The sequence below is a fragment of the Podarcis filfolensis genome (genome assembly GCF_964270895.1).
Source record: "Podarcis filfolensis genome assembly, chromosome: 12".
Classification (NCBI taxonomy): domain Eukaryota; kingdom Metazoa; phylum Chordata; class Lepidosauria; order Squamata; family Lacertidae; genus Podarcis; species Podarcis filfolensis.
Genome location: NC_139614.1, coordinates 41,751,850 through 41,778,695, shown reverse-complemented (window position 1 = coordinate 41,778,695; position 26,846 = coordinate 41,751,850). Strand labels below are relative to the sequence as shown.

Here is a 26,846-nt window from a genome sequence, read left to right as displayed (position 1 = left end):
ATATTTTTAGGCTGCATGGCGCCCCCTTGAGGCTGGTTTCCGACAGAGGGAAACAGTTCACGTCCAGATTCTGGAGGAAGCTTATGAGCTTGTTGCACGTAGAGGTCAACTTTTCGACTGCCAGGCACCCTGAGACCAATGGGCAGGCGGAGAGGGCAAACGGTATCCTTCAACAATACCTGAGGTGTTATGTCAATGACAGAGAAAACGATTGGGTCGAAAAGTTGGCACTAGCGGAATTTGCTTACAATAATGCAGAGAATGTGTCCACCGGGATGAGCCCCTTTTTGGCTAATTATGGGTGCCACCCCAGGGCGTTTCCAGGGGAAGGAGGAGAGAGATGGAGTGTTCCGGCCGCTGAACTTTTTGTAGAAGAAATGGAAGCGATCCATCGTCAACTCCAACACAACTTAGAAAGGGCCAAAGAAGAATATAAGAGGCAGGCAGACAAGAGCAGAAGGGAAGGTGAAACAATTAGGGTGGGGAGTCGGGTCTGGCTATCAACCCAAGGGTTGCCGTTCAAGGGTAGTTGCAAGAAATTGAGACCCAAAAGATTGGGACCATTTGAGGTCATGCAACAGGTCAACCCAGTGGCTTTCAGACTCCGGTTACCGAACCACATGAAACTGCACCCAGTATTCCACAGGTCATTACTGTCACCATACAGGGGGGAAGGTGAAGGGGTATCCACACGGGGGCCAGCCATAGAAGAAAGGGAAAGCCGCAACTATGTGGCGGAAATCATCGACTCCAGGTGGAAGGGTAATCAGGTGGAGTATTTGGTCGCGTGGGAAGGGGAACCGGAGTCGGAAAACACCTGGGTGAAGGCAGAGGAGGTCCATGACGAGGTCTTGATCGAAACGTTCCACCAAAGGTTCCCCAGGAAACCTCAACCAGTAGCGAGGTTCCGGAGGGAGTACTTTGGCACCACCGACGATGAGGAGGAACTGGAGGGATTCAGGGAATCGGAGTTGGAAGAGGGTACAGACTCTGAGGAGGAGGAGTACTTGGAAACCGGGAACAGCAAAAGGTGGAGGGAAGTGTTCGAAACTTCGGAAGATGAGGGAGGTTCCTTCAGGGGTTTTGCTCCCTCGCCTCCCGCAGAGGAGGGGAGGGAAGCGGGTGAAGGGGGCCCTAGAGGGGAGGTGGATGTCAGGGAACTGTCATCTGAGAAGAAGGAGGTGAAAGGGCTCATGGAGGGTGAGAGAGACCACTCAGCGGAGGAGGGGACCAGCAGGGGGAGAAGTGGAGTTACAAGGGAAAGTGAGTCGGAGGGAGAGCTCAGAGATACTTCAAGCGGGAACAGTGGAGAGGTTTCAGGACCTCCCGTAGGCACACCCACTCCTCGGCGGAAACTGTCACGCCGAGAGTCCAGAAGACGCGTTTCCGTCAAGGAGCTTTTATGCTGGAAGAAGTTCCGTAAACGCCCACTGTCCGATTCAACGAGCGATTGATGGAGCCATGCTTAAGGAGCTCCATCACAGACAGAGGTTTGGGAACTTAGCCAAACTCTGAGGGATCAGGATTTTACGCACAAGCAGCTCACCATCCCATCACAATGAGCAAGAAGTATCCTAATGTTTTCCCTTCCATGGAATAAGAGAACAGAACTTTGCACCATGCCCTCTGCTGGTAAAAAGGATGAAATTCATAAATATCTAGTAAAAGTGATTCAACTGAAAGGAAATGTATCTTCAGGCCAGTTAGCTATGATAATTAACCAGTTTTTGTTTCGTTTTGAATCTATGTAGAGAATTTATATTTTAGGGATTATTATCCTACTCCAGTGAGAACATTCGGAATAGTAACACATAAAAGCAAGATGTGTAAAATATTAGCAATATTATTGTTTTTTTAATGCTATAATACTAAAATCTCCAGCTCATCCATAACCTGATGAAATGAAAACCTATTCTTGATTTTAGAGGTAACAGTAACTCTCAAAGAGGTTTAAAAAATGTATAAACCTACTCACCCAATACACTACAAGACAAATATCTCACACTGATGTTTTAAAACCATGAATTAATTGTGGTGCATTTCAACCCAATACCAGATTAGCAAAGTGTAAGAGGGTCGCAACTCCTACCACCTTCCCTGGTAACCCTCAACAAAAACCCAAGTTCAGTCTTGAAACCACACTTGTCTGAAAAAAAGGCAGTAGCTAAAATGATTAATAAGAGAACAGGAAAAAGAAGGGAAATAAAAGAAAATCAAATTGGGCAGAATGAGATAGCCTCCCCATTTCATTCACAGGAAATTCATCCAAATTTTCTAGAAGAGTTTTGATTACACTCTTCCGTTATAAGCTAGGCATCCTTTCACAGTCTGGTCTATCAGACTCATCCTAAAACATTGGGCAGTTTGCAATGCTGTAGAATTTATCAAGGCCAACTTTTGTATGCATCCAGTTGTCAATGTAGCAAGAACATGTTCAATAACTTCTACACTGCTAAGATATCTGCTAGTTCTTAGGGTGGACAACATGGAGGTAAAGGGTTGAATCCAATAATAGCCATACGAAGAGTAGACCCATTGAAATTAAACATCTACTGACTTATTTGCAACACCAAGGTTTAAATCTTACACTCTTCCAATTCTTCTAGAGAGTAGTATGCCAATTACCTGATTGTACTAAAGGGGAGATTCCATTTTAATAGCACAGACAGGCCTGCAATTGCACTTCTAGCACATTTTGGGGTTAAATGGATCAGAAGCAAAGTTTTCCAAAATTCCAGCAAGAGAAAAATAAATAGGGCTGAGATATCAGAATAATCCCACTCCATAGCTATATATTTCTGTTAATGTTGGACGTCATGCAACCAAACCAATTGTCATGATGCAGGTTTGGAAGATAAATGTTGCCATTTGGAGCACTGAAACCCCATCTCTGACCATTAGACATTTTAAACCAACCTTAAATTTTGAATTTTTCAGCAGGCATTGTCCCCACACCTTCAAGCATACGTTTCACAAATGCTGAAGATTAGATGCTTTCTCTTTCAAATATGAAAGCTGACGTTCGGAGCAATCCATATTCTGTTCTGATCTACTACATTCTGTGCACTTTTACAGAACACATGCTTTTCAAGATGAATTTTTCTTTTTTTAAAATACAAAGTGGTATGTCTTCTGACACCTAAGTGATTCCAGAATGAGTGAAGAAATGTTATGTTTTATGTTGTGAACTGCCCTGAGATCTGCGGGTGAAGGGCAGTATATAAATTTAATAAATAGTAATTATTATTTTTAAAAGAAATCTGAAATTGTGAATGTCGGAATATACAGGAAATGAATGAAGTATTTGTCAATGCACATTTTGTACACATATTTTAATGGTTAATGAGCAATGGCGAATTGACATAAACAAATGTGGGACATTTCCTCTCTCCCCCCAACTTTCCTTTTGTAGCTGCTGCCATGTATGCACTTCTAAATTGTTCAAAAGCTGAAAATAAAAGGACTCCTACTAAGCATTCAAAACATACTGCTTACAATGACTTCTCTGCAACTAAGCCAAATCTCACACCAAAAGGCATGCAAGTTCCATCAGAGGAATCAAGGCATCCTGGGACCCCCATCCTCAATCCCTCCTTGAAAGTGAATGGGCCCTTTTTAAAACCAGCTTCTTGAACAAGGGGAATCCAAGCTATGCGACTCCACAATCCAAGTCTTGGTGCGTGGATTTGCTTTAGAAAAAAAACAAAAAAACAGTCATGCCTCATGTTACGTCCACTTCATGTTATGTTCTTTCAGGTTATGTCTCGTGGCGACCCAGAAGTACCAGAAAGGGTTACTTCTGGGTTTCGCCGCTTGTGCAGGCGCAGATGAGCAAAATGGCATCACGCACATGTGCAGAAGCGGCGAATTGCAACCTGTGTGTGCGCAGATGCGCCTCTGCGGGTTGCATTCTTTTCACGTTGCGAATGGGCCTCTGGAACGGATCCCGTTCGCAACCAGAGGTACCACAGTATTCTATTTCTGCTATTCAGAGGAGGAGATGCAAAAGAGAGAGCTAGGCAGAGCAGTAAAGACCACAGAAATTCTTGTTTGGAGTTCTGAGAATTCAACAGATATTTCAATCTGCATTTTAGAGCTTATCTTGTGATCATTAAGTCCAGAAACATGTTCGGGGGGTTTTTGTAAAACACACACACAAGCCAATATTCTCAGAGTCCTGAATTTTGCCTCAAAAATGCACATTCATTCATTCTTAACAGGGGCTCTCCCTTTTATGATTACCTCCTCACCTCTACTTTGGGTCTCCATCAGCACCACTCCCCCATCCATGCATTGGGAGAAAGATCTGACGATGGGAGCCCCATCAACATGCACAGGTTCCCTGTGTGACTCTGTACCCCAACCACACAGGGTTCTAAATCGCATGAGGAGCCTGTCTGCACAGAGCAGGATCCACTCCTCAGATCTTCTTCCCAATGCAGAGTGGGTAGCCAGTTGATGGAGGGGCCACATCCAGCAACCAGAGCCTTGCTGCCCCCACCCATCCAATTGCAAACATGTGGGAAGATTTAGTTATTTCCCCTTTTGCTTTAGCTACTCTGTGCTTGTGGCCAAAATGTATAAATAAGCACCTCCAGATGTAGCATGCATGTACACTTCATTAGCGAGTCTCCCTAGTAAAAGAAAACAAACCATCTAGATGCATGCACAGAACGGCAATTCAACCAAGGAGACTATTCCTACACTGTTCTTTAGATTGGCAGTATTTGGTAGTAGTTTTTCTGCCATTCTATTCTGACATTTTACACCCATTCGGATTTTTTGGATCTGGAGCAGCCAGCACTGCTGCAGACAGATTGGACATCCGAAGCCTTTCTCTCAAGGGAAGAATAATGAACCGAGGGCTTGTGGCTACTTGTAGGCGAATGGGCTCCATAACGGCACCCGTCCAGGGTTTTAAAAACCAACGCTCCTTTGAGTACGCCTGGCGGCTGCTCAAATCTCAATTGCTCACAGGAGATCTCTGGCTGCTCACTGTCATGGAAAGACACCCCTTTTCCCTCTTGGTGGGCAGATCCAACACACGATTTGTTGCTACTGTTGCTGCTGTTGAGGTTAGGGCCATTTTTTTGCTGAGGATTGAACACAGCTTGAAAGGAGCACACTTCCTTCACCTCTCGGCCAAGCAAACAGTTGCTGCAGTTGTCAGTGACGGCTGTGTTGCCTTGGCCCCCCAGCAAATCGTTGCTTAGCTTGTCCCCTTGGTGCAGCAGGCCAGGACTGCATTTCTCTCCAGCCGCGAAACTTTCTGACAGCAGCTTCCTTCTCCGATTCCTCACAGCATTGGTTCGGAAGGCAAAGCCCAGGTCAACAAGGCTCAGGAAGAATGAGAGGCTGCTGAGCCCCCAGATGAAAAGCATCATGATGGATTTTTCTGTGGGCCTGGAGATGTAGCAGTCCACGTAACTTGAACAAGGGGCTTGGTTGCAGGAGAAACGTCTTGGGACAAAGAATCCAAAGAGGTAATAGTGCCCCACTCCAAAACTGGCCTCTGTCACTATTCTCAGAAGAAGGTGAACTGCATACGCCCTGGAAAAATCAGGAACAGCCATTTCGTTTCCTGTATAGGCGACTCTGCTCCTTTTCCCTTTGGACGATTTCTTTGCGACTTTGCCGCCCGCCGAAGGTTTGATCTCTTTGTAGCGACGGTAGGCTGCGGAATGTGCCTTCACAACCTGCCTGCACACTTTGTGCAATACGTAGACGCCAAAGATGGCGTAAGGGAGCAAGACGGACACAGTCTGAATGAGCCAGAAGCGAAAGTGGGACACGGGAGCAAAAATGTCATAACACACATTGGAGCACCCTGGCTGTAAAGTGTTGCAGACAAAGCGTTCCTGCTCGTCTTGGTAGAGAGGGTAGGCTGCTAAGAATATCACCATAAATCTCAGCAGGATCACAAGAGTTAACCAAATCTTCCCTAGAAAGGAAGAACAAAGGTAGACATGTCATCGCTAAAGGAGTTGTGTTGTATTGTAGAATCCCTGCATTTTTTTTACCCTGGTTGGCAACCACACACACACACCAGCTTCACCAATTGGCTCACTTATACACCAGCCAGCCAGCCAACACGCAGGCAAGAGGCTAGATTATGGTTGCCATATTTCAAAAAATGAAAACAAAAGTTGTTGAGGTGTTGTTGTTTTTGAAAATTTAAGTTTTTGAGCTATTTTTAAGGAAATTCGCCAAAATCTAGACTTCTAACAAGAGTTGCCATACATCCGGATTTCCCTGGAGATTTAAGAGATTTCCGCCTGGACACTGTTTCCGACTGCCGTATTCCAGCTATGTCTGGGAAATTCCAGATGTATGGTAACCCTACTCTAGATATTTCATGCATACAGCAACAGAGGGCTTTGGTTAAGAGTTCACCCCTGACACTCAGCTGAGATCACATCCATTTATCTCTGTTGTCATGTATATGGGAGCCAACAGCTGAGATGCACGGACTCAAGCCCCACGTTGGGCGAAAGATCCCTGAATTGCAGGGGTTGGACCTGATTATCCTCACGGACCCTCCCAACTCTATGATTCTATGATAGATTCTATGATGATAAATTCTGAGAAGGCTCTGTTGCTGTTCACATTGGGAACGGAGGGATGTGAAAGGGTTTTCACTTGTGTCTTGACTCGCATGGCAGAAAGTGGCTGAGGTGCATAATGTAGAAATCCTTGAGAAATGAGATGAAGATCGGAGATTATCAGCCTTCCACAACCTAACCGACTCAAAACATTGTCGGACTACAACATACCATATTTTTTGCTCTATAAGACTCACTTTTTCCCTCCTAAAAAGTAAGGGGAAATGTGTGTGCGTCTTATGGAGTGAATGCAGGCTGTGCAGCTATCCCAGAAGCCAGAACAGCAAGTGGGATTGCTGCTTTCACTGCACAGCATGAATATTTTCAGAATATTAGATTCAGAATATTTTTTTTCTTGTTTTCCTTCTCCAAAAACTAGGTGTTTCTTGTGGTCTGGTGCGTCGTATAGAGCGAAAAATACGGTACTCTGTCCTCATTGGCCTGTGTTCCGTCCACCCCACCACCCACTTTATGGCACCCACTTTTTTGAAGGTTTTTCAATACCTCAGCAAACATTGGGGTTCCTTTGAGCCTCCTGCAGTTCCTCCAGCACCTCATGGATGGAACACTTTGGCTATCTGGGGTGCAGCACTCAGATAACAGAGTTTGCTATTATTACAGACGATTTGAGGATTTCTCCTAAAGTGCACCTGGCAACATTTCTCAGGAGAGGCTTCCCAATTTTGAAGCATAGGTGAATGTTCTACCTCAGGTGAACATTTGAGAGAAGCTTTTTCCCCTTCCCCTTTTTTTATAAAGCATAGGAACAGAAGCAGCTGCCTTATGCTGAATGAGAGCATTGGTTCATCTAGCTCAGTACGGTTCACACTGACTGGCAGCAGCTCTCTGGGGTTCTTTCTTAGCCCTGAGATGCTGGGGATTGAACCCGGGACATTCTGCATCTAAAGCAGACGCCCTACCATTGAGCTATGGCCTTTTGCCCAAAGACTTGGAAGTTCTGCACAGATAGAAATCGGAGGGTCAACAAGCCCAACTTTTCATCACAAGAGAAGAGAAATGGAGACAGAGGAAATGCAAAGCTTTTGGCATGCACTCTTAGTACTGTTCTTGCTTGCTTGTTTGCTACCTTGAGGGTGGAGCCCCATTTGCTGGGAGAGGAAAAAAATCAGGGGGGAAAGATATACCATAAATACATAATTTTAAGAAACTAAAAATCCGGCATATCAGTTTGGGAACACAAGGCATCTCAGCTCTAGAGAGAGCCAATTCTAGAATGCCTTGAACCCATTAAGAGCTTAGCGATGACCTTCATTAATTTATTTACTCCAAATTGCTGTAGGCAATGTGAGTGTAAACACCCACAGAAATCACTCGCACCAAGAGGACTGACAGAATCAAGTTTTTCGATCAGGGCAAAGTTAAGGGGGAAACCAGATGTACACATGCTAGCTATTGGCCTCAAAAATCAAACAGAGGACTCAGTGAGAAGTTGGTTCAGCAATTGCCCATCAAATTACTTCAAGCCTCCTTATTTTCATCTGGGATCTGCACTGTTGAAATAATTGCTTAATAAAAGTGAAACTAGGCTATCATGCAAGGCATAATAAGTTCACGTTCTTGCATCTGCATTTGTCTTCATGTGCTATTTTTCTAGAAAAAGAGGTGTTCTCCTATAATGGCATTGGTGCCCATCTGAGAGGTGCCGGAACTGAGTTCCAGCGAGTTCCGGCTGAAAAAAAGCCCCCAAACAACTGAGAAAGAACAAAAACTGCCCTAAATTTAAATAAAGGATAGACGTCAAAGAGCAATATCAAGCAATTTTTTCATTTACAAGCAAATGTTATTAAAATGCAAATGAGTGAATTCTAGAAACAAGCAAAAATACACATGCACAAAACAAAAACCAGGACACAGTTTCCAGGAACTGGGTGCCAACCCTGAACAAAAATTAAGATGTGGGTTTTTGTTTTTTTAATACTCACCAATAATCGTCACATTGTAGCTGACAGCAATGATTAAAAAGCCGACTGAATCCCAACATTCCATGTTTGAACTCAGTTGCAGGGATCCCCCACTTACTGAAGGAATACGAAAAAATTGAGCATTTTCAAAAACCACGGCGATCTAAACGGAGAGGGCAAAAAACATTCGAGAGCTGGCCAGGAACAGGAGTAACAAAATCCTCTGCAGAGAGAAATGAGCCTTCCTTAGGAGACCCAGCTAAATACCACAACTTCACAGTCCTATTGATTGCTCTTACCTCTGCCCCGACAACTGCAAGAAGACAAAAGGCAACAGGAATTATCTCTGCCATTGTCGGCTATTCTTACTCTCCCGGGGCATTCCAGCCTCCTGAAATTGCTGGGATAGTTCAGTGGTGAAAGAGAAATCAAGCAGTGGAAGAAATAATAGAAGCGGCTTTGTTTCTCCCCCGACAAGTGATAAAAATGGATAACGTGAGGAAAGAGGATACTGAAACATCAAGTGTTATGTCTGCGAATGGCATTTTCCTCTACAGAAGCGCCATATGAAACGAGAAATAAAATCCAGCTTCCAAAAGATGGTCACACGGTAGCGTCACCAACGGAAATCAGTGGTGTCTCTGCACATTCCTATTTCACTCTCCTCGGTAAATGAACAGGAAATTTATTCCTGTGGGACAACAAAGCCCTGAACTTGGGGACATGAAACCTGCCTTGCTCCCTCAGTGTTGGGCGGCCTGGTCTTTAAAAGCACGAACGCTGAGAGGTGGCGGCAGAAGTGTGTCTGTGCGGAATGCCTTCCGCAGAGGTGCTCATAATATACAGTATCTCCTTCCTCACACATTCCGCCCCTCAAAGGAAATCAATGGGAGAGGTATATAAAATTATACATGGTGCGGAGATATAATAAAACTTGGTGGGTCAGCCAAATAAAACTGAATTTCAGAAGGTTCAGGTCAGACAAAAGGAAATATTTATTCACTCACACTGTGCCTAGTTACAACTACGGCTGTGGTGGACACCACATTGGAAGGCGATTTTAGCAGGGGATTACTTACATTTATGGATGATAAGGCTTGTCAATGCCCACTAGTCATGGTGGCTTATATATTACCTCAAGTATTAGGGGCAGTGTGGCAGTCCCTGTGAAACACGAATGGAAGAGAGAGATTGCACTCACATCCTGCTTTTCGACTTTCCATAGATAACCGATTGGCAGAGTTGGCCCTACCATTAGGCAAAGTGAGGCAATCGCCTCTGGCGGCAGATGGAGGTGGCAGGGTCAGCACTCCCCAACTGTTAGCACCATCTGAACTGCGTCTCCTCAGAAGTATGCCCTACTGAATTCAATTGAACATACGCCCAGGTATGTGGGGCTAGGATTGCAGCCGCCATCATACTTAAAAGAGCAGATCCAATAAAATGAATCATTTCAATGGGACGTAGGACTAAGCCTAGATACAACCTGCCACATACATATTTCAATGGTTTTACACCTGTATTATTTACCATGTTCTAGCTGAGGGAGTTTAATTTTAACCTATTTTTATTTACATGTCCTCTGTTGCTGTATATGTCCATATCTCTGGTCTGTGACCGTAATAAATTGATTCATCATGTCCCCTTAATACAAACACACCCAGCTCTGGGATTGGTTTGGGTGAAAGGCAGTTCAGAATTTGGAAGAAAAAAAGAATATTAAAAAATTGGTAACAAAGCCTGTGTTAGGTGCCGTTCTTACCCCATCTTGCACATTATATTTCCTTATGGCAGGCAAGGAGGATCTCCAGCCCATAGACCTAATCCGGATAACCATGCCTCTTACTCCAGTCCCTGGCACTCCCATGCCCCATTTCCTGCAAGCCACACAACTATTCTCTCACCTCGTCCCATCCTGTGCAGCGAGACAGCCATACGGGAAGAAAACAGTTTTTAAGGTGGTTCACTTTCTATCCTGTCTATCTGCCAGCTCACCACATTTCTGTGCTGGCCTCGGAGGAAGAGACTTTCCTTCCTTTGTAGTCAGGGCTGAAATCAAGTGAGCTGGCACAGAAGGAATGATCAGTCCTTCTTCCACCATCCCACTCCCTTGTCTGAATGGAACTGCTGGCCTAGGCTATGAGACTGTAGTTTTATGGCATTTCTCCATGCAGTAACTAGAGGAGGGTACCCAAGCACATTGCAGCATTCACCAAGCGTTTATTATTTTGGTGATGGGGGGGGGTCCTTGTAGGTGCATTATTAAAGTTGCTTTAAAAAAAATAAAATATAAGTCACCACTGCAGAGTTAAAATAAGAATCCTTTACACATTCTTGGGTTTCTCCAGTGACCGTGTTAAAAGACAAAGCTCAAATCTGTTTATTCAGTTACTGAATGAAGATACTGTTTTGTGTGAGCTTCACCCCCTCCAGCCATTTGAGAAAGAGAGATGGTGGCAAGATGGCCGCTGGATTTTGGCAAGAAAAAGTGATATCCTCAAACAGAGGCTGCATTTCAACTAGGGCACAGAGACCAAAGCGACGATAAATGAACTGATGCTATGAAACAGGTTTACTTACCTATAATTTTGCCTGTTCTCTTTTAGTAGTCACATACACAGGACTGCGAGTGTGTGGATCACGGCAAAGAAACAACCAAAGCTTTGAGAGGCATTCTTTGTCCTTCCCCTGTTGCAGAAAGTAGCAAACGCTTTTCCCCTTAATTCTTTTCTGACAGTCTTAGGAGACTGCATAGAGACCACATTAAGGACACGAAAACACAGAGATCGGGGGCCAGCCTACTCTTCATGTTGCTTATCCATCTTCCAGCGTTGCCAAAAGGAAACTCTGGGAATGCAGGATTTAAAACTGTGTTCAAAATCTATCTACTCTTTCAGGTTGAAGGAAAGGGGAGTAAAAGGTGAGATAGGCAGGGTTCCCCCCCCCCGCCCCCAATTTCTAGACCAAGGGTGACAACTCCAATGGAGAAGTGGGAAGAGAGGGAGAGGATTCTGTAGTCGCAAGTGCTGGAGAAGGCCTGTTCTCCACAGTAATTTTCACTATTCTGCATCATTTATTCTGGGTTTGGTAGTCATGGGCAGGAGCCAAAAGTCCCCCCTCCAACCACCGGACATTTTATTCAGCCTCCTCTCTTGCTGCTGAGATTTCAGCAGGCTTTCCCTATACCAGAGGTCAGCAAACTTTTTAAGCAGGGGGCCAGTCCACTGTCCCTCAGACCTTGTAGGGGGCCAAACTATATTTTGAGGAAAAAAATGAACAAATTCCTATGTCCCACAAATAATCCAGCATTTTAAATAAACAGACACATTCTATTCATGTAAAAACACACAGATTCCCAGACTGTCCGTGGGCCAGATTTAGAAGGCGATTGGGCCGGATCCGGCCCCCTGGGCCTTAGTTTGCCTAACCATGTCCTATACCTTTGCAAGCGTTTTTTCATATCTATAAAAGGGAAATACCACAATACCACATGCTAAGCTTCCACCAAGACCAACACCAGCTCCACCAAGACCACGTGTTAAACAATGGCGCCACTTTGGGGCAGAAGACCAGAGTCCCAATCAGGAGAATGGACAGGGGGCGCCAAATGTATTAGAACTGGCTGAACTCATTTTGAAGGAAGCAAGGTAATGCACTTTACTATCTAAAGAGCTCCCAGTAAAACCAGCAAGTGCGGAGTCTACAATTATCTAAATGCACTGCCGTTTGCCAATGCTTCTTTGCAAAGCAATGTCCTTTTAGATCAGTTCTGCTTATAGCTGGAGCAGTGTGATGCTTAGAATATTGGACTAGGATCTGGGAGACTAGGGTTCAAATAGCCACTCAACCTTGGTTCAGTCAGTGTCCTTCAGTCTAGCCTGCCTCATTGGATTGTCATGGGGATAAAATAGAGAGAGGAAGAAGTGAGCATCTTGGAAGAAAGATGGGATGTAAATAGAATAATAAACAGATCAAATTTATGAGTGCATAATGGGGTTTGCTTTTTGCAATAGGGGTACACCTTTGTAATCACAGCAGTGAATCAGCTTGAAAACACAGGGCAATATTAACAAGCCAGAATTTTCCAGCAGTTTTTAGCAACCTTTGATGAAAGGGAAACAGATCTCCTAGGAACAGTAAACTTTATGGAATCATCCAGAGAAGAACCCTAAGAAAATAATAATAATGCTCAAGTACTGCAAAAATGTAAAATTAACAAAAGTAAAAATAAAACCCACATTTAACAGATTTTGTTTTGTTTTTTAATTTTTAGTGCAAGAAACATAACCAAGTTAAATCACAGAATCAGTACTAATTGAAGAATATGGAAAATTCTCCTATACAGAGGTAGAATCCAGTGCACAAGGCTAAAACGATATCCAATATAGTCTAAACAAGACTGAGCCAGGTTTTACGGAATCCACTTGAAATTTTACAATAAATAGACTATACAATCTTTAAAGTTGTTTAATAAATTTCACAAAATTATAGTAGATGCATTGAGAACTTTACATAATGCAAACCTTGCTCTCTTTCTGATCTTCCCTTACACCAGCCTTCCACAACCTGCTGCCCTCAAGATGTTTTAGATTACAACTTCCGCTGGTCCAAACCAGTTGTAATCCAATGCATTTGGAGGGACTTGGTTGGGGAAGGCTGTCCTATACCCACTGCAAACTGTGCTTGCTAGAAAGTCAGCCCCAAAATGTTCTGCAGACTGTTGATAAAACAACTCCAGGTACAATCACATTTCTATTGGGAGAGGCACCGTAACCCAATTCTAACAAAAGCTGGCCTTTTTCACTCTCGCTCTTCTCTTTTCTTTAAATAATTTTTAAATTTGAAACATTCTAGTCAAGGAAAAGGCAAAGGCAAAAGGGGGACCCTCAAAACTTGATAGAATCGAAGTTTTGCTATATTGGCACAGTAATAAAAATAGTAGCAACAACAATAACAAAGTAATGAGAATTAAACTGATTGGGGAACATAGATGGGCAAAACCTTCATGTCATGTAATACATGTTAGTAGAAAACTCTACTTAGTTATTAGCAATTTAACCTCATCAGTGTGTGTTACCCTTTTAAGGCAGATAGCATAATCAAGGACACAGTTGTCTGATAAAAACCTTTAGTGCTCTGGGGTCATAAGCACATTTAGGGAACACAGAGGAAGCATCATTCTGTGTTCCTGATTCGGCACTGTGGAACCAAGCTAGTAGCATGGTAAGTGTCTCAGGGAAGGGAAGGGAACCTGGGGCTCTTCTAATATTGTACTACAACTCCCATAATCCCTGACCGTGCTGGTTCAGGCTGGTGGGAGATGCAAGTCCACCATCTGGAGGACCACAGATTCCCCATTCCTGTCCTAAGAAAACCAAGGTCTCCTAGCTACCCAGGACTGGGGAGCTGGCTGTGTAGGTGATAGAGCCTTGACTGCAGGCCTGCTGGGAACCAGCATGTCTAAGCCACCCTAACTTGCACTCCTTAGTCAAGATCCCCAGATGGAAACATGAATTCACACGAGAGAATTAAGCGCTTTCTGTTTCTTATGCAGCAGCTCACACCAGTAGGGAGCAGTTGTTCGGTTGCCTCTTTAGTAACAGGAGCTGTCGCAGAAGAAATCGAGAAAAAACTTTCAGGTGTGCAGACATACCTCCTCTTTGGCATCCTGCAGGGATTGGAAGCAAAGAGCTCCCTATAATCAGAGCTGCATGGATGTGCTCGTCACATGAAACAGTTGAGTCGGAAATGTCAAGTGAACAATTCCTAATTGGGGTTTTAAGGCTCAATGAGACCAGATAAAGAAATGTGTAAGGGCATGTCTCCTGCAAGAGCTGACACTGAAGCTAATGGTAGTAGCTCAGGATGATACCTTGCCCTGCACAACACCCAAGGAGAGCAGGGTGCAAGTGCACATATGGAATAGGAGTTTCTGCAGAAGACGCTCTGGTGGAATGTGGTGTGTATGGTTTCACTCAAGTAGTGCATGTAGAGCAAGTGCCACATATCGAAGACGAGGCCTCGTCTATTTCGCTGTGGCTTGCACAGGAGAATTTGTGGAGCTTCAAGATCATGGAACTTACTGCACAACTGATTTTGGTTTTTGTTTGTCTTATGCATCGTAAAATGGCATCCTTCTCAAAATGTGCAAAATAATTCATAGATGCTTATATAGAGCACAAGGCTTTTTCCCCTTTCCTTTTTTTCAGAGATAACGTGATTTGCTTTATATAAAAAAGGAATTCAACTCGTTTATCCCATTAAGGAAAAGAAGGGTGGGAACCAGTAGTAACAACAACATAAGTACTATATAATCAACAAAGCAACAAGATTTTCTTCACAGTTTGCATTTTGTTTAAATTTCTAGAAGCACCTACACTGCATTTTAACGGTTTTTATTCTGAAATCTAACCTGTAACAAAACACTTGGTAAAATTAATATAGATTTCTTCTTCTTCTCTTCCTCCTCCCTCTTCTTCCATGGACCCTTTTCCACTAGAACAAAAACTCTTTTTTTCATTTTTTTTTTCTATTTTATACAAACAGATTGGTTTCCATTTAAAGTAAACATATAAAAAACTTGAGGCTATTGCTTGCAACATTGAACCAGGAAGTGAAGGAAATCATCTGTCTCTGCCATACAAAAGAAGATTCTCTCTCTCTCTCTCTCCCACTTTCTCTCTCACTTAATCTCTGCTAAATCTCTAAATGCAGTGACAAAACTTGCAAACAAAAAAAGGACTACTGCATCCAATGCAAATTTCACCTCCTTGGCCCAAGTTCCACTCTCACCAGGATCCTTCCAACAACCATAACTTTATAGTAAGGAAAAATAAAACTATCCCAAAGAACATAGGAAGGCACATGCAGCCACATATACTATGAAGCAGCCAGCATCCGAGATGCAACCTGTGGGAACGCATCACGGACACGGTCGCTATAAATTAAAAAAAAGAAAGAATTCCAAACAATCACCTGATCTTTTTTTTTTTTTTTGTATACTTTTGGTTCAGCACTAGAAATCAAGTCAAATTTTGTTTTTTCAAAAAATACAATAAAGGCATACGAGAAACAAAATATGCATAATAATTAAGGGGAGAAAAGGCTAATAAAACAGCTTATGAAGGGAAGCCTAGCGGATGGAGTAGGATGGAGGTGATGGGAGAGAAGAAAACAACCGATGGCGTCTGGTTCGGAGGCTTGTGCTACAGTAGATACTGCCTTCTTCATACTTGCTGCTTTGCAGAAGCAGGGAAAGCGACTCCCAGACAAACAGCAAGGGAGGAAGGAAAAAAGATATAAAACCCAGAAAGCCAATGGAAAACACTGAAGAGAAAGTGAAATACTTTCAAAATCCTCTCTCATAGTGCTTCTTCCAAGCCGATCTTGTGGTGCGTTTTTAAAATTCCCATGCTATTGTCTCTGCTGAGGATCTTTTTCTTTTTAATAACACACACACTTGCTTTTCTGTTCTTCCAAGCATATGTATGTAGTTTGCCTTTTCCTCACATAAAAAGCAACAAATCTGCAGCAAAACAACAGAACCAGCTTTCTTCCGAAGTTCTTCCCGATGTACTGACATCTCTCTCCTGTCCGTATATTTATTCTTGTGTGCTACGCAACGGGGGAGGCACTGTAAAGGCAGATCTAAAAACAAGAATAAGGAGAAGGGGGGAAAAAGAACGAGGGGGAAAAATAACAACCCCCTCCCTCCCAAAGTTGATGATAGAAACAGTATTTCTGAGGACTATCCAAGACTTCAAACATTAGGAGATAATCGCAGGTGACCACCTAACTACAGTCAGATTGTCCGAACTGACTGACCGTTTCTTTGCTGATTTCCTGAAGTCCTTATACTTGTCTTCACACAAGCGGGAGATGGCCTGTAGGGAGATGGGCAAGGGAGAAAGGTCAGACACGTGAAATAGCCTAGTACTGACTGCTCCGACTGGCAGTAGCTCTCTAAGGCTTCAGGAAGAGGAAAGTCTTTCCCATCCTCTGTGTTCTACCTGACCCTTTTAACTAGAAATACGAGGGGCTAGACCTGGGCTTTGCTTTCCCGAAAAAACTGGAGGTGCCATGGCTTTACTTTGGGACCTTCTGCTTTCAAGCCCATGCTCTGCTAACTAAGCTATGGCCCCTCCATCTTTCTTTGCAATCCAAGCCTGGCGAAGTTGAGACCCTAGCAAGCCAAAAACAGCCTGTCTGCCATGCAGCCCACCCAGGTGCTCACTAACCCCCTTCCTGTTCCATTACTCCAATTTTGTAGCCCACCCAGACAGCAATGGCAATGATCCCCCCCCTCTCTCTGGTTTGAGATTCTGCCTTCCCCATCTCTCTCCTGTAACATCCCAACTTTGCTCTTTCATTTATTTTGCTATTGTACAGTATGACACTGTTGTAAATTGATTGCTCTGTTTATTGTGTGTATACACACACACACACACACACACACACACACACACACACACACTTTTTAAAGCCTGCACTCAAGTTTTTCTAGTGGGCTTACATTTTGTTTGAAATTTTTCAGAGAGTGCAAAATAAAAGGTCAGCTTGCCACATCCACAAGGTGTTTGCGATGGGAGGAGATCAAGGGTCTCACCTCAAGTTTATATGCCCTGTCCCTGCTGAGCGGCTCCAATGGAAAGCTCAGGTTGTTTGCTTCTGCCAGGGATCGCAAATCAAAATAATACTTGGCATAAACACTGGAGGGAACATTAATGTTGAACTGCAACAACTCAAGAAACTGGCGTTCCAACTCATTCCTGCAAAATAAATAGCGAGACACGTTTTAAACTCTTGACCCGAAGGACAATAATTTACTTTGTCTTATAACAGGCTGACGCCAGAGAAAGAAAACGTATTTTAAGCTTGTCACAGACATCTCATGGGAACCTGAGCTATCTTCAGCCCAGGCAGTTTGGGGACAGTTTCTCCTCCCCACCCACCCAAATGTTCAGGTTCAACAAAAGGTTGTCATACGTAAGCTTTTATCTCATGTTTGTTAATGGACTATCAAGCATTCATTTCCATTGCATGCTTGTGGCTCACTTCCCAGCAATGGCCAAGTATGAAATTTAACAGCAGATGCTCAGTCGTCAATACAAAAAAAATAAAATTGTATTAGATCAGTCATGTGCTTCAGTTGCTTGTGATTTACTCGGTCAAACAAGTTCCAGCACATTTTGACTTGTATAAGGAATTTTGGACTGTAACAGGACTACACAATATAATCTGTAGGGGAATCAAATTCTCTTTGTTTTATGAGCTTTTAAATAGGGCTTTTTGTATACTGTTGAATTTCATTCCAAAGCAGCATCTGTTCCTCAAGCTAACACACATAAATATAAACAAGCTCAGATCGACTTTCCCCATTTTTGATGTACCTGTGTAGGAAACTCCAATGCTTCACAATGGAAGAAGAGGTATAACCAGAACACCCTGAGGCAAAGGGAGTGTAAGCCAAGGAACCATCCTACTTTGATGAAGTCTGAAAGCCGCTCCTTCACTTGCCTCCTCTGCTCTCTTCCTCTTTCATGCGCTTGACTAAAGCTTCCCTTCCTCCTTACTCTGTAAAACTAACCCACATCTTCTTGAAAGTTGCAAAGATTTTAGAATTCTGCTTGATCTCTGTTTAGGTACACCAAGGTACATCAAGCGTGAGCAATTGCACCCACATAAGCAGACCATAAAGGAAACCACTCTGCAATGTGTTGGACTGCCATCATTCAAGCCTGCAGCAAAGCATAACTAGAATAAGACTATCAATGACTACCAGCCAACTACTGTCCAAGGTAGCGTGCTTCCAAATGCCAGTTCCTATACAGCAACGGGAGCTCAACCTGTCGCAGGGATTTGAACCGCCGTGACAGGGTGTGCTCCCGTTGCTTGGTCCCTGCTCCTGCCAACCTAGCAGTTCGAAAGAACATCAAAGTGCAAGTAGATAAATAGGTACCACTCCGGCGGGAAGGTAAACGGTGTTTCCGTGCACTGCTCTGGTTCGCCAGAAGCGGCTTAGTCATGCTGGCCACATGACCCAGAAGCTGTACGCCGGCTCCCTCGGCCAATAAAGCGAGATGAGCGCCGCAACCCCAGAGTCGGCCACGACTGGACCTAATGGTCAGGGGTCCCTTTACCTTTACGGAGTGGTACTTCTATTAGCCATTGTGAGAATGCCAATAGTTAAGACAGAAGACCCATCTAAGCGGGTTGAATCCAAGTTAAATTAGTTGAACTTACTTCTCTTTGAAAAATAAGTGGGACTTAAGTTATGGCTAACTTCCCATTGATTTAAATGGCACCTAATCTCAACTAATTTAGTCTAGCTCCAACCTTGTTTATTTATCTGTTGTGTTTATTTCTCTACCAAATAGCTCCAAAAGTGGTGTGCAATGCAAGATGAATAATCATAATAAATTTAAACAACAACATTTTTTTTTTAAGGCAAAATAATGGTCAGTTCTATTGTACATCATGGGGACAACAGAAAGAACAGTGAACTCACATGTCCTCAACGGTGATATCTTTCAGAATCTGACAGTAGTCCACATTCCACACGGCCTGGTCATCCCAAACTTTTGATGCCAGTAGAATTGCACCCAGCACAATTCGCTTCCAGTTTGCTGGACATATATCTATCTCCGCGTAAGTTAAAAGTCTTTCAAGATATACCTGAAAAGACACAGAATTTTCATTTGTTCATTCATGGCACTTTACGAATAATTGGTTGGACACATCCCTACCCCAAGGGGGCTTAAAATCTAAAAACAGACAAAAGGAAAACAACAGAAGAAAGGGGGTGTGTGGAGAGATGGGTAAGCAGGCTTTTTTTATTTAAAAAATGCACAATGTGTTTCATTTAAACATGCTATGGCTTAATAATAATGAGGAAGATAGTGATGTCAAAGTTGGCCCAAGTTATTGGTAGAGAGAAGGACTGGTCAAATCCAGTTCCTCACCTCTGGATTATGCTCTAGAGATTCATAAGTATATATCTATTGCCACTGGAATTTTCCCTCTCCCACCAGCTGCACATATACTACCTTGAAACACAATCCTATGAAATTAATTCCCTCCATTCTCCTTGTGATTACTTGCACCATATGGTCCAAAATACCAGATTGCTGGTACTCTGTCAGCATCACTTTACTACCACATAATTGTTCCCTAGAGACTTGTCATGCAAACTACATTTCAAAAGCTTCCTATACTTTCCTGATACAACATTCATGGGTCCATATTCAAGAAAAACCACAGCAATTTAGCCTCCTTTTACTGCTGGTATTTTCAGACTCCTGCAGACAGACAGCTTTCATCAGTACTGTATGGTAATACAGCTTCAGGAGTCATAGGTAAAAAATCAAGGTAACTTCGAGCATTGCATTTTCAAATCCAAGCCATCTAAGTAAGTGGGGAAATAGTATTCTGAGGTATTTAGCCACATGAGAGTTTAGCATAGACAGGACTGTTTGGAGGACAACCATGAATTAAACAGGACAATGTAGAACAGCTAAGTGACAATCAGCAAAAGGCGCCAGAAGTGCCTTGCCACTTAACACAGGTTAGGTTCCCACTTAACACAGAAACCGAACACAGGTATCAGATGAAAAGTTAGGCTAGGACCCTGACTTGCCCTAACCATGGTTAAAACTGCTGGCAATGGTTAACTTCCCAGCAGGGGAAATTAGTATTCTGGAAGAGAGATAAGCCCTAAGGGAGCACATGATCTCTTCAGCTGCTTGCAAATGTAACCGTGATTAAAACAATCATCGGTGTTATTTATTTAGGAGACCACTGTAAGCAGATGAAAACATTAGCAGGATTCTAATCGCACTTGTAACAAATGTGATGGATAATATGGACAGATCCAAAATATAGATTACTATATAATATGCAGTTGGAAACACTGACATTAGGACCCACAAAGGGGATGGGGGGAAGTCGCGAAATTAAGAGAAATCTCTGTACAGTGGTACCTCTGGATGCGAACGGGATCCGTTCCGGAGCCCCGTTCGCATCCTGAAGCGAACGTAACACGGAACTGCGATTCTGCGCATGCGCGGGTCGCATTTTGCCGCTTCCACGCACGCACGTGATGTCATTTTGAGCATCTGCGCATGCACGAGTGGCGAAACCTGGAAGTAACGCGCTCCGTTACTTCTGGGTTGCCGCGGAGCGCAACCCGAAAATTTTCATCCCAAAGCTACTTCAACCTGAGGTATGACTGTATATGGAAATGTAATTGGTTTTGTTATAAATTTATACTTGAAAAATCAATATATGTGTGTGTGTGTGTGTGTGTATAAATAATAAAACAATCATCAGTGTCATATCTGCCTTGGCCTCTACAACTGGCAACATCAGATGCACTCAATTAAAACATTATATCCTATATCAGAGGAAGCATATTTCTAGCGGTTCTGATGCAAAACATGTAATTCCAGGTGTTCCTGCAGTATGCATCATCCTCCACTTCAGAAATATGTGTGTTATTATTACACACCCACTTCACACCCATCTTTGTGTTTTCTAATACTAACTGCCTCTTGGCCAAGGTTGCTAGAATGCTAGGTGTATACACCTAATGACTGTTTCCATTGATATGGATGTGTGTGTGTGTGTGTGTGTGTGTGTGTGTGTGTGTTTGCTGTGCAATGCTTAGGAAAGAGGTTTCAGGAAATAGAGCTTCTTCTCCAAACAAGCAATAGTCAATGTCTCCAGGGAGCGGTTTTTGCAGGCTTCAGGGCCTGAATCCTATCCACTAAACTCAACCAATGTTATCAGGGAGAAACTCAGTATGTACGTCAGCAAATTGCACTCCAAAAGCAGTATTCACGAGCCTGTTCTTCATGCTTCATTGCAGACTGCCCTAGTGAGCATTCCACTATCAAATATCCTCATATAAAAACACCTTATTTAAAGATGTCCTAATTGAGCTTAGTCAGCTGTGGTTTGTAGCTATTAAACATCTGAGGCAACAAAAATATTGCTTATGGGCTTCTCATTGGCATCTAGTTGGCCACAGTGAAAATAGAATGTTGGGCCAGATGGGCCTTTGGTCTGATCCTGCACGGCTCCTCTTAGGGTTTTCTGGCAGGCAGAGTGAGAAGTCACTTCTATGTTTTTCCCCCAGAGCTAACTTTCCACTTATTCTATGTTCAACACTGCATGTTGAGTGAATGGTGTTGCTGGTATTCTAATGCACGACTGTTGCCACTCGCTTATATTACTGCTCCTGGCCCATTGTAATGGAGTCACAGGATACACCAAGATCCTATTTTAACAGGATTATCTGTTCACTCAGAAGCAAGGCCCAACTCTGTTCAAAAAACCTAACTCCCAGGTATAGTAAATGCACAAAGAATTTCATATATCTCAAGCCTTTCTCCCACCTGTTATATATGGGTTTGTTTGTTTGTTACCAAAGATATATATATATTGCTGTACACCACCCTGATATTTTGTGAGATGATGGTATAGAAATATTCTTATAAACAGATAAAAGTAGTTCAAAAAGTAAAAAACAAACAAACACCTAGCTTTATGACTGCATTTTAGTTTAAAAAAACCCCAAAAGCATTTCAGTCAGCAATTTGAAAAATAAAATTCATAACATTCAATTAATGTTCATTAAGGCTTTTAATGCATGTGGGATCATAATTTAATTGTCTTTCCCTCCCGTTTTAATTTCATCACCTATAGAACACAAAATCTCTTGGCAGCTTTGGAAGCGGTGAGAAAAATTACATAGTTTGTGCTTAATTACGATATGCCTTTTCTTGTAGAGTTAAAACAGGTTTTAATTGAAAGAACTTAATTAAAGGCACGGAGGGCTGGCAATTTGCCCTTCTCCTAGTTTTTCCCTGCTGGAGACCCGTCCTTCCAGTGCAAAGGAAGAACTCACCTAGCTTAGTGGCTACAGCAAATCCCACTGAATCTGACAAAAGGCTATGCAGAGGAAGTCCTGAGCAGCAGCCAGCCCTGCTGTGCACTACCTTGAGCTCCTGGGAGGAAGGGTGGGGTAAAACTGTGCTTACATTTTTATAATTAAAACAAGCTATCACCAGATTCTACCTACAGGGCAAATCTGGAGATTTCTCCTCAGATGAAACATCTGAAGAAAACAAAAAATATTTCAGCGCGATTAGTGAAATGTCTCAAGAGGGGTTGACACATCTCTTTTGTCCGCATGCCAACACAGAAATATGCAGCTGCGGATTCAGGTCAACCTTTGGTCTACTGCAGAGAGATCAAGCAAGGAAGCTTGCTCACAACTAAAAATGTTATGTGCAAGAAAGCAAATGTGTAGAGTAAATTCGACTGCATTGTTAAGGTCTAAGTTCCCTGGAGAAATATTGTAAACTGGTTGATAAGTCTCAAAGTAGGACCAATTCAGCCAGCTAGCCCTGCGGATTATATAATTGATTTTTTAATTTTTAATTTTATTGTTATTCATGTTTTTATACTGTATTTTATGCTGCTTTTATAATTGTTTTAAATTTGTTGTTAGCCGTCCTGAGCCCGGTTTTTGAACCGGGAAGGGCGGGGTATAAATAAAAAATTATTTATTCTATTATTTAAAAGCACACAACAGACCTTGGATCCACTTACAGTATGAAGGAGAAGACTGCATGAAGAAACCTAAGGACAGAGAGCCTCAGAACAATGCTCGGAAGAGCTGGGGGTTCATGCTTGTAAAATGAGAACCACAAGCTAACACAGAATAATCATTAATTCTTCAAACCAGGATTTATTGGCCTAGCACCACCCACAGGCTCTTCCCACTGACAGGATTTTGGAAATATATTTGATGTGGTTTTGGAATCCTGTAAGGAAAGGGCTAGTTAATGTTCTTTGCGTTCTGTTCCTGGCAGGCCTCGTCACTGAAGGGGACTCAGCCAGGTGTCTCCCAATTTCAAAGCAAGGAGCACAGCTTCTTGTACATACGGTCCGAGGTCATGTTTTCCATCTTTCCAGATGTAGGGCTGCAGGGCAACTTGATTTTGCAGCGACTGCGCAAAGAACATGGATCCAAGTAGCTCACAATTGGAGACTGAATCTGGCCATGATAGAGCAGTGGGCCTTGTGTGAAGCAGGGTTGAGTTTAAGCAATTCCAATTAGAGTGATTTATTCCGGTGTATGGAACACAAAAGGGGGGAACTTGGGTGAGGGATACTGTATCCTCTCCCCTCCCATGCAGTCCCATATCCAAATTCCTTGGGTGAGGGGAAAAGAACCCTCTTCCATTCCATGGAATGCCTCCTTGCAGACTGACACTCAAACTCATTTTTCTTCCCACCACAACTCTGGATGTGGAGGGAATTTCCTTGGATGGGAAAGAAACATATTACTGGGTCTTCCAAGTAGGTTCTTTCATATGCATGTTTGCAGGATGGTACAGGAAGACAGCACAGTGAAATAGCTCCACCACAGCAGTCCGTAAGCACCCCCAAATTATCAGACATCCCCAAACCATATTGACCTCAGAGGACTATTTTGTAAAGATGATCAACAAATAAGCTGAGGAAGGAAAGAGAGTTCAGCTCTCCTTTCTTTAGAACAGATATGTACATTCTTTGAAAATTATGAATCATAAAAAATGTGTAGCTTTAAATGGAAATGGGGGGGCAGGATTGAAAAATAGGCAATACTTTCTTCAGCACCCTTTACAGAGCTAAGGTCATTTTATTACTTTAGGAACATAAAATGCATTTATCTATAATTCTGTTATAGAATAAAATACAATTTATTCAGACACTTATTGCAAATTTAATTGGTGTTCCTTTTAATTTTGGTTACGAATGGAGCTACCCTAGCATCACTTAGGTTTTTGCCTGTTTAAGAGAAGCAGACAAAAGAAGAAGCTGAAAACAGAAAAAAAACCATCAACATTATAGTAAAAAAATAAAGTTATTGCATATTGCTGCCATCACATCTTATTTGACCAAGGAGACAAAAATGAAAGTACAGTTTAAAGGAGCATTAAAAAAAATCACAAATTCCTTCCTTCCTTCCTTCCTTCCTTCCTTCCTTCCTTCCTTCCTCCTTCTGATCTTCCTGCAAATTGCTCAGGATTGCACATGGTTATCTTTTATCCTCACAACCACACTGTGAGGCAGGTTAGGTGAGAATGTGTGATCAGCCAGTGGCAAGATTTGAACCCTGGCTGTTGGGACAATCCTGTGTTTGGGCTCCCCTTCGTTGCTGGATGAGCCTGGCTATTCAAAAGGGGAACTGCCCTCGGAGCAGATCCCAGAAACTCCTTAACTACTGGAAATGCTTTTGCCAGAAGAGCCATGCAGCCAGTAATCCTCCAGCCTGAGAACACTGCACTGGTCTCCTTGGATTTGGAGGAGTCCATTTCAGAAGCCCCAGTGAAACTGAAGTCTCACCTTCTCTGTCAGACGTCAGTCTGCTGAAGAAGGCTGGGGCCCTTTAAATTAAGAGGAACCTTTCACAAAGGCACAGGTAGCTACTGAGACACGGTCCCTATATAAGGCTCATTCCAAGTGTAAGAGGCTGCTGAAGAGACATGTCTCCACCAGGCAGTCAGCGTGAGCCCTGCCTGGAGCTGTCCAGGGTACAGGGACCTCTGCTGAGGTCTCCCTGGCTGCAATCTTCTAGCCATTGATGCCACACACTGGGAGATATGGAAAATAGGAAGACAGCAGAAATCAGAGCAACAGTGAGTGGACAGAGAAGGGGTTCTGCATGCAGACAATCTGCTTTCAAGACTTTTGATGGGGTCAGCCAAAGATTTTGCATCTATAAAACCTTTGCTCTTGCAGCTCCCAGCAACTGGTACTCAGAGCTATATGAGCTCTGCCTATGGAGGGAGGCAGAACGGAGCCATTGTGGCTGACAGCCGTCGATAAACTTAGCCTTCATGGATTTGTCCAAACCTCTTAAAGGCTGGAGGCCATCGTGGCATCAAATCCCATATTTCAGATATGTGTTGCGAAGTAATAGCTGAACCTTCGATGTGCAGCTTCCTTCGATGCATGTGAGTTTTCCCATACTGTGCATATTCTTACATGTCTTTATCAGCCCTCAGTCCTTTACTTGCCTTTTTCCTCCGTAACGAAAAAGCCCCAAATAGTGTAAGCTCAGCTCCTGAGAGCTCCAGACCCTTGATTGTTTTGGCTGCCCTTTTCTGAACCTTGTCCAGCTTTGCAATAGCCTGCTTGATCTTTAAGCAATAATGGCTTATTTTTAGGTGGGTGACCCTCGCCCTCAGCTATCAACATTGCTCGATAGTCCAGCACGCGCCAGCAAGATGCGTATGCAGGATTAATTCTTTTTTTTAAAAAGACCTCACTTCGCATCAGCCACAAATGTGTGCCAGTCACTCACGCAGCCCTTTGTGCATCCATCAGCTTTTATTAATGCTCCTGTCTGTTGTTGACAGTTGTCCAAGATTCTTTGCTTGAAGCTATAATGATTTACAATCAGCCGCACACAAACATGGAAAAGTTCCAGACTTTAACATCCACAGGATGCCTGCACGACTACAACCCCCACCTGTGTATTATATGAATCAATCACCGGGGCAGAGTGTAACAGTATCCCTTCGCACAGCCAAGTTATAATCTAGGCTAAGCCCTCTTTAAATAGATTCCCTTACTGTATACAGTGGTACCTCAGGTTACAAACACCTCGGGTTACAAACACTTCAGGTTACAAACTCCGCTAACCCAGAAGTAGTACCTTGGGTTACAAACTTTGCCCCAAGATGAGAACGGAAATCATGTGCTGAGGGCGCGGCGGCAGCGGGAGGCCCCATTAGCAAAAGCGCGCCTCAGGTTAAGAACAGTTTCGGGTTAAGAATTAAGTTCGTAACCAGAGGTACCACTGTATAGCAATGGCTACAACTCTCCTCCCCATTCATACACACACCCAAAAACACCCCAATCATAGGTGCCTTGCTGCATACAACACTCAATTTCTTTACAAGGAAAAAATTGTACTTTACTGCCCCAAGAGAAAATCAATGATTGTGATATGCCACGCTGATCATGTTCATGCCTCAAGATGGGCTGCTTTTTCTTTGGCGATCGCTCGTACCCGAGTAAGATTGTCTTCCATGAACACAGTCTTAACAGTGAGTCCATAAGTGACTGTGGAGGCCAATTCTGGATCCACATGTCCTTCCACAGTGGGGACATTGGTTTCTGGGCAGGAGTTGATCATGGTGTGGATTTGCCAAGCGTGCCTTCCTCTTAGCACATTTCTCCCTTTCGTCCTGAGTTCGAGCATCTTCAAAGCCCATAACACCTTTGGTAAAGGCTGTTCGCCAACTGGAGCTCTCACAGGCCAGTG

The 26,846-nt window shown here is 43.2% G+C and overlaps 2 protein-coding genes and 1 long non-coding RNA gene across 3 annotated transcripts in view; 1 reads left to right on the top strand and 2 right to left on the bottom strand.

Moving 5' to 3' along the window:
• LOC310746367 overlaps positions 1 to 26,846 on the top strand; it is a 345,446-nt gene that overhangs the window by 202,550 nt on the left and 116,050 nt on the right. The window lies entirely within an intron of this gene.
• GJD4 (gap junction protein delta 4) lies at positions 1,828 to 11,457 on the bottom strand. Its single transcript, XM_083577520.1, has 3 exons — positions 11,105 to 11,457; positions 8,546 to 9,688; positions 1,828 to 5,941 (listed from the first exon to the last, which is right to left on the bottom strand). The coding sequence occupies exons 2-3, from the start codon at positions 8,607 to 8,609 to the stop codon at positions 4,764 to 4,766; spliced, it is 1,242 nt and encodes a 413-aa protein (XP_083433646.1). The 5' UTR covers positions 8,610 to 9,688; positions 11,105 to 11,457; the 3' UTR covers positions 1,828 to 4,763.
• CCNY (cyclin Y) overlaps positions 12,773 to 26,846 on the bottom strand; it is a 38,575-nt gene continuing 24,501 nt past the window's right edge. Inside the window, exons 7-9 of the mRNA XM_083580025.1 lie at positions 19,032 to 19,198; positions 17,130 to 17,292; positions 12,773 to 16,407 (exon numbers count right to left, since the gene is read on the bottom strand). Coding sequence (XP_083436151.1) covers positions 16,291 to 16,407; positions 17,130 to 17,292; positions 19,032 to 19,198 — 447 coding nt within the window. The 3' untranslated portion in view covers positions 12,773 to 16,290. The remainder of the gene's footprint in view (positions 16,408 to 17,129; positions 17,293 to 19,031; positions 19,199 to 26,846) is intronic.

Coding starts and splice junctions, on each gene's coding strand:
- GJD4 (XM_083577520.1), bottom strand. CDS start 8,609: ATGGAATGTTGGGATTCAGTCGGCTTTTTAATCATTGCTGTCAGCTAC. Junction 5,942..8,545: donor CTACAATGTGACGATTATTG/GTGAGTATTAAA, acceptor CTTCCTTTCTAG/GGAAGATTTGGTTAACTCTT.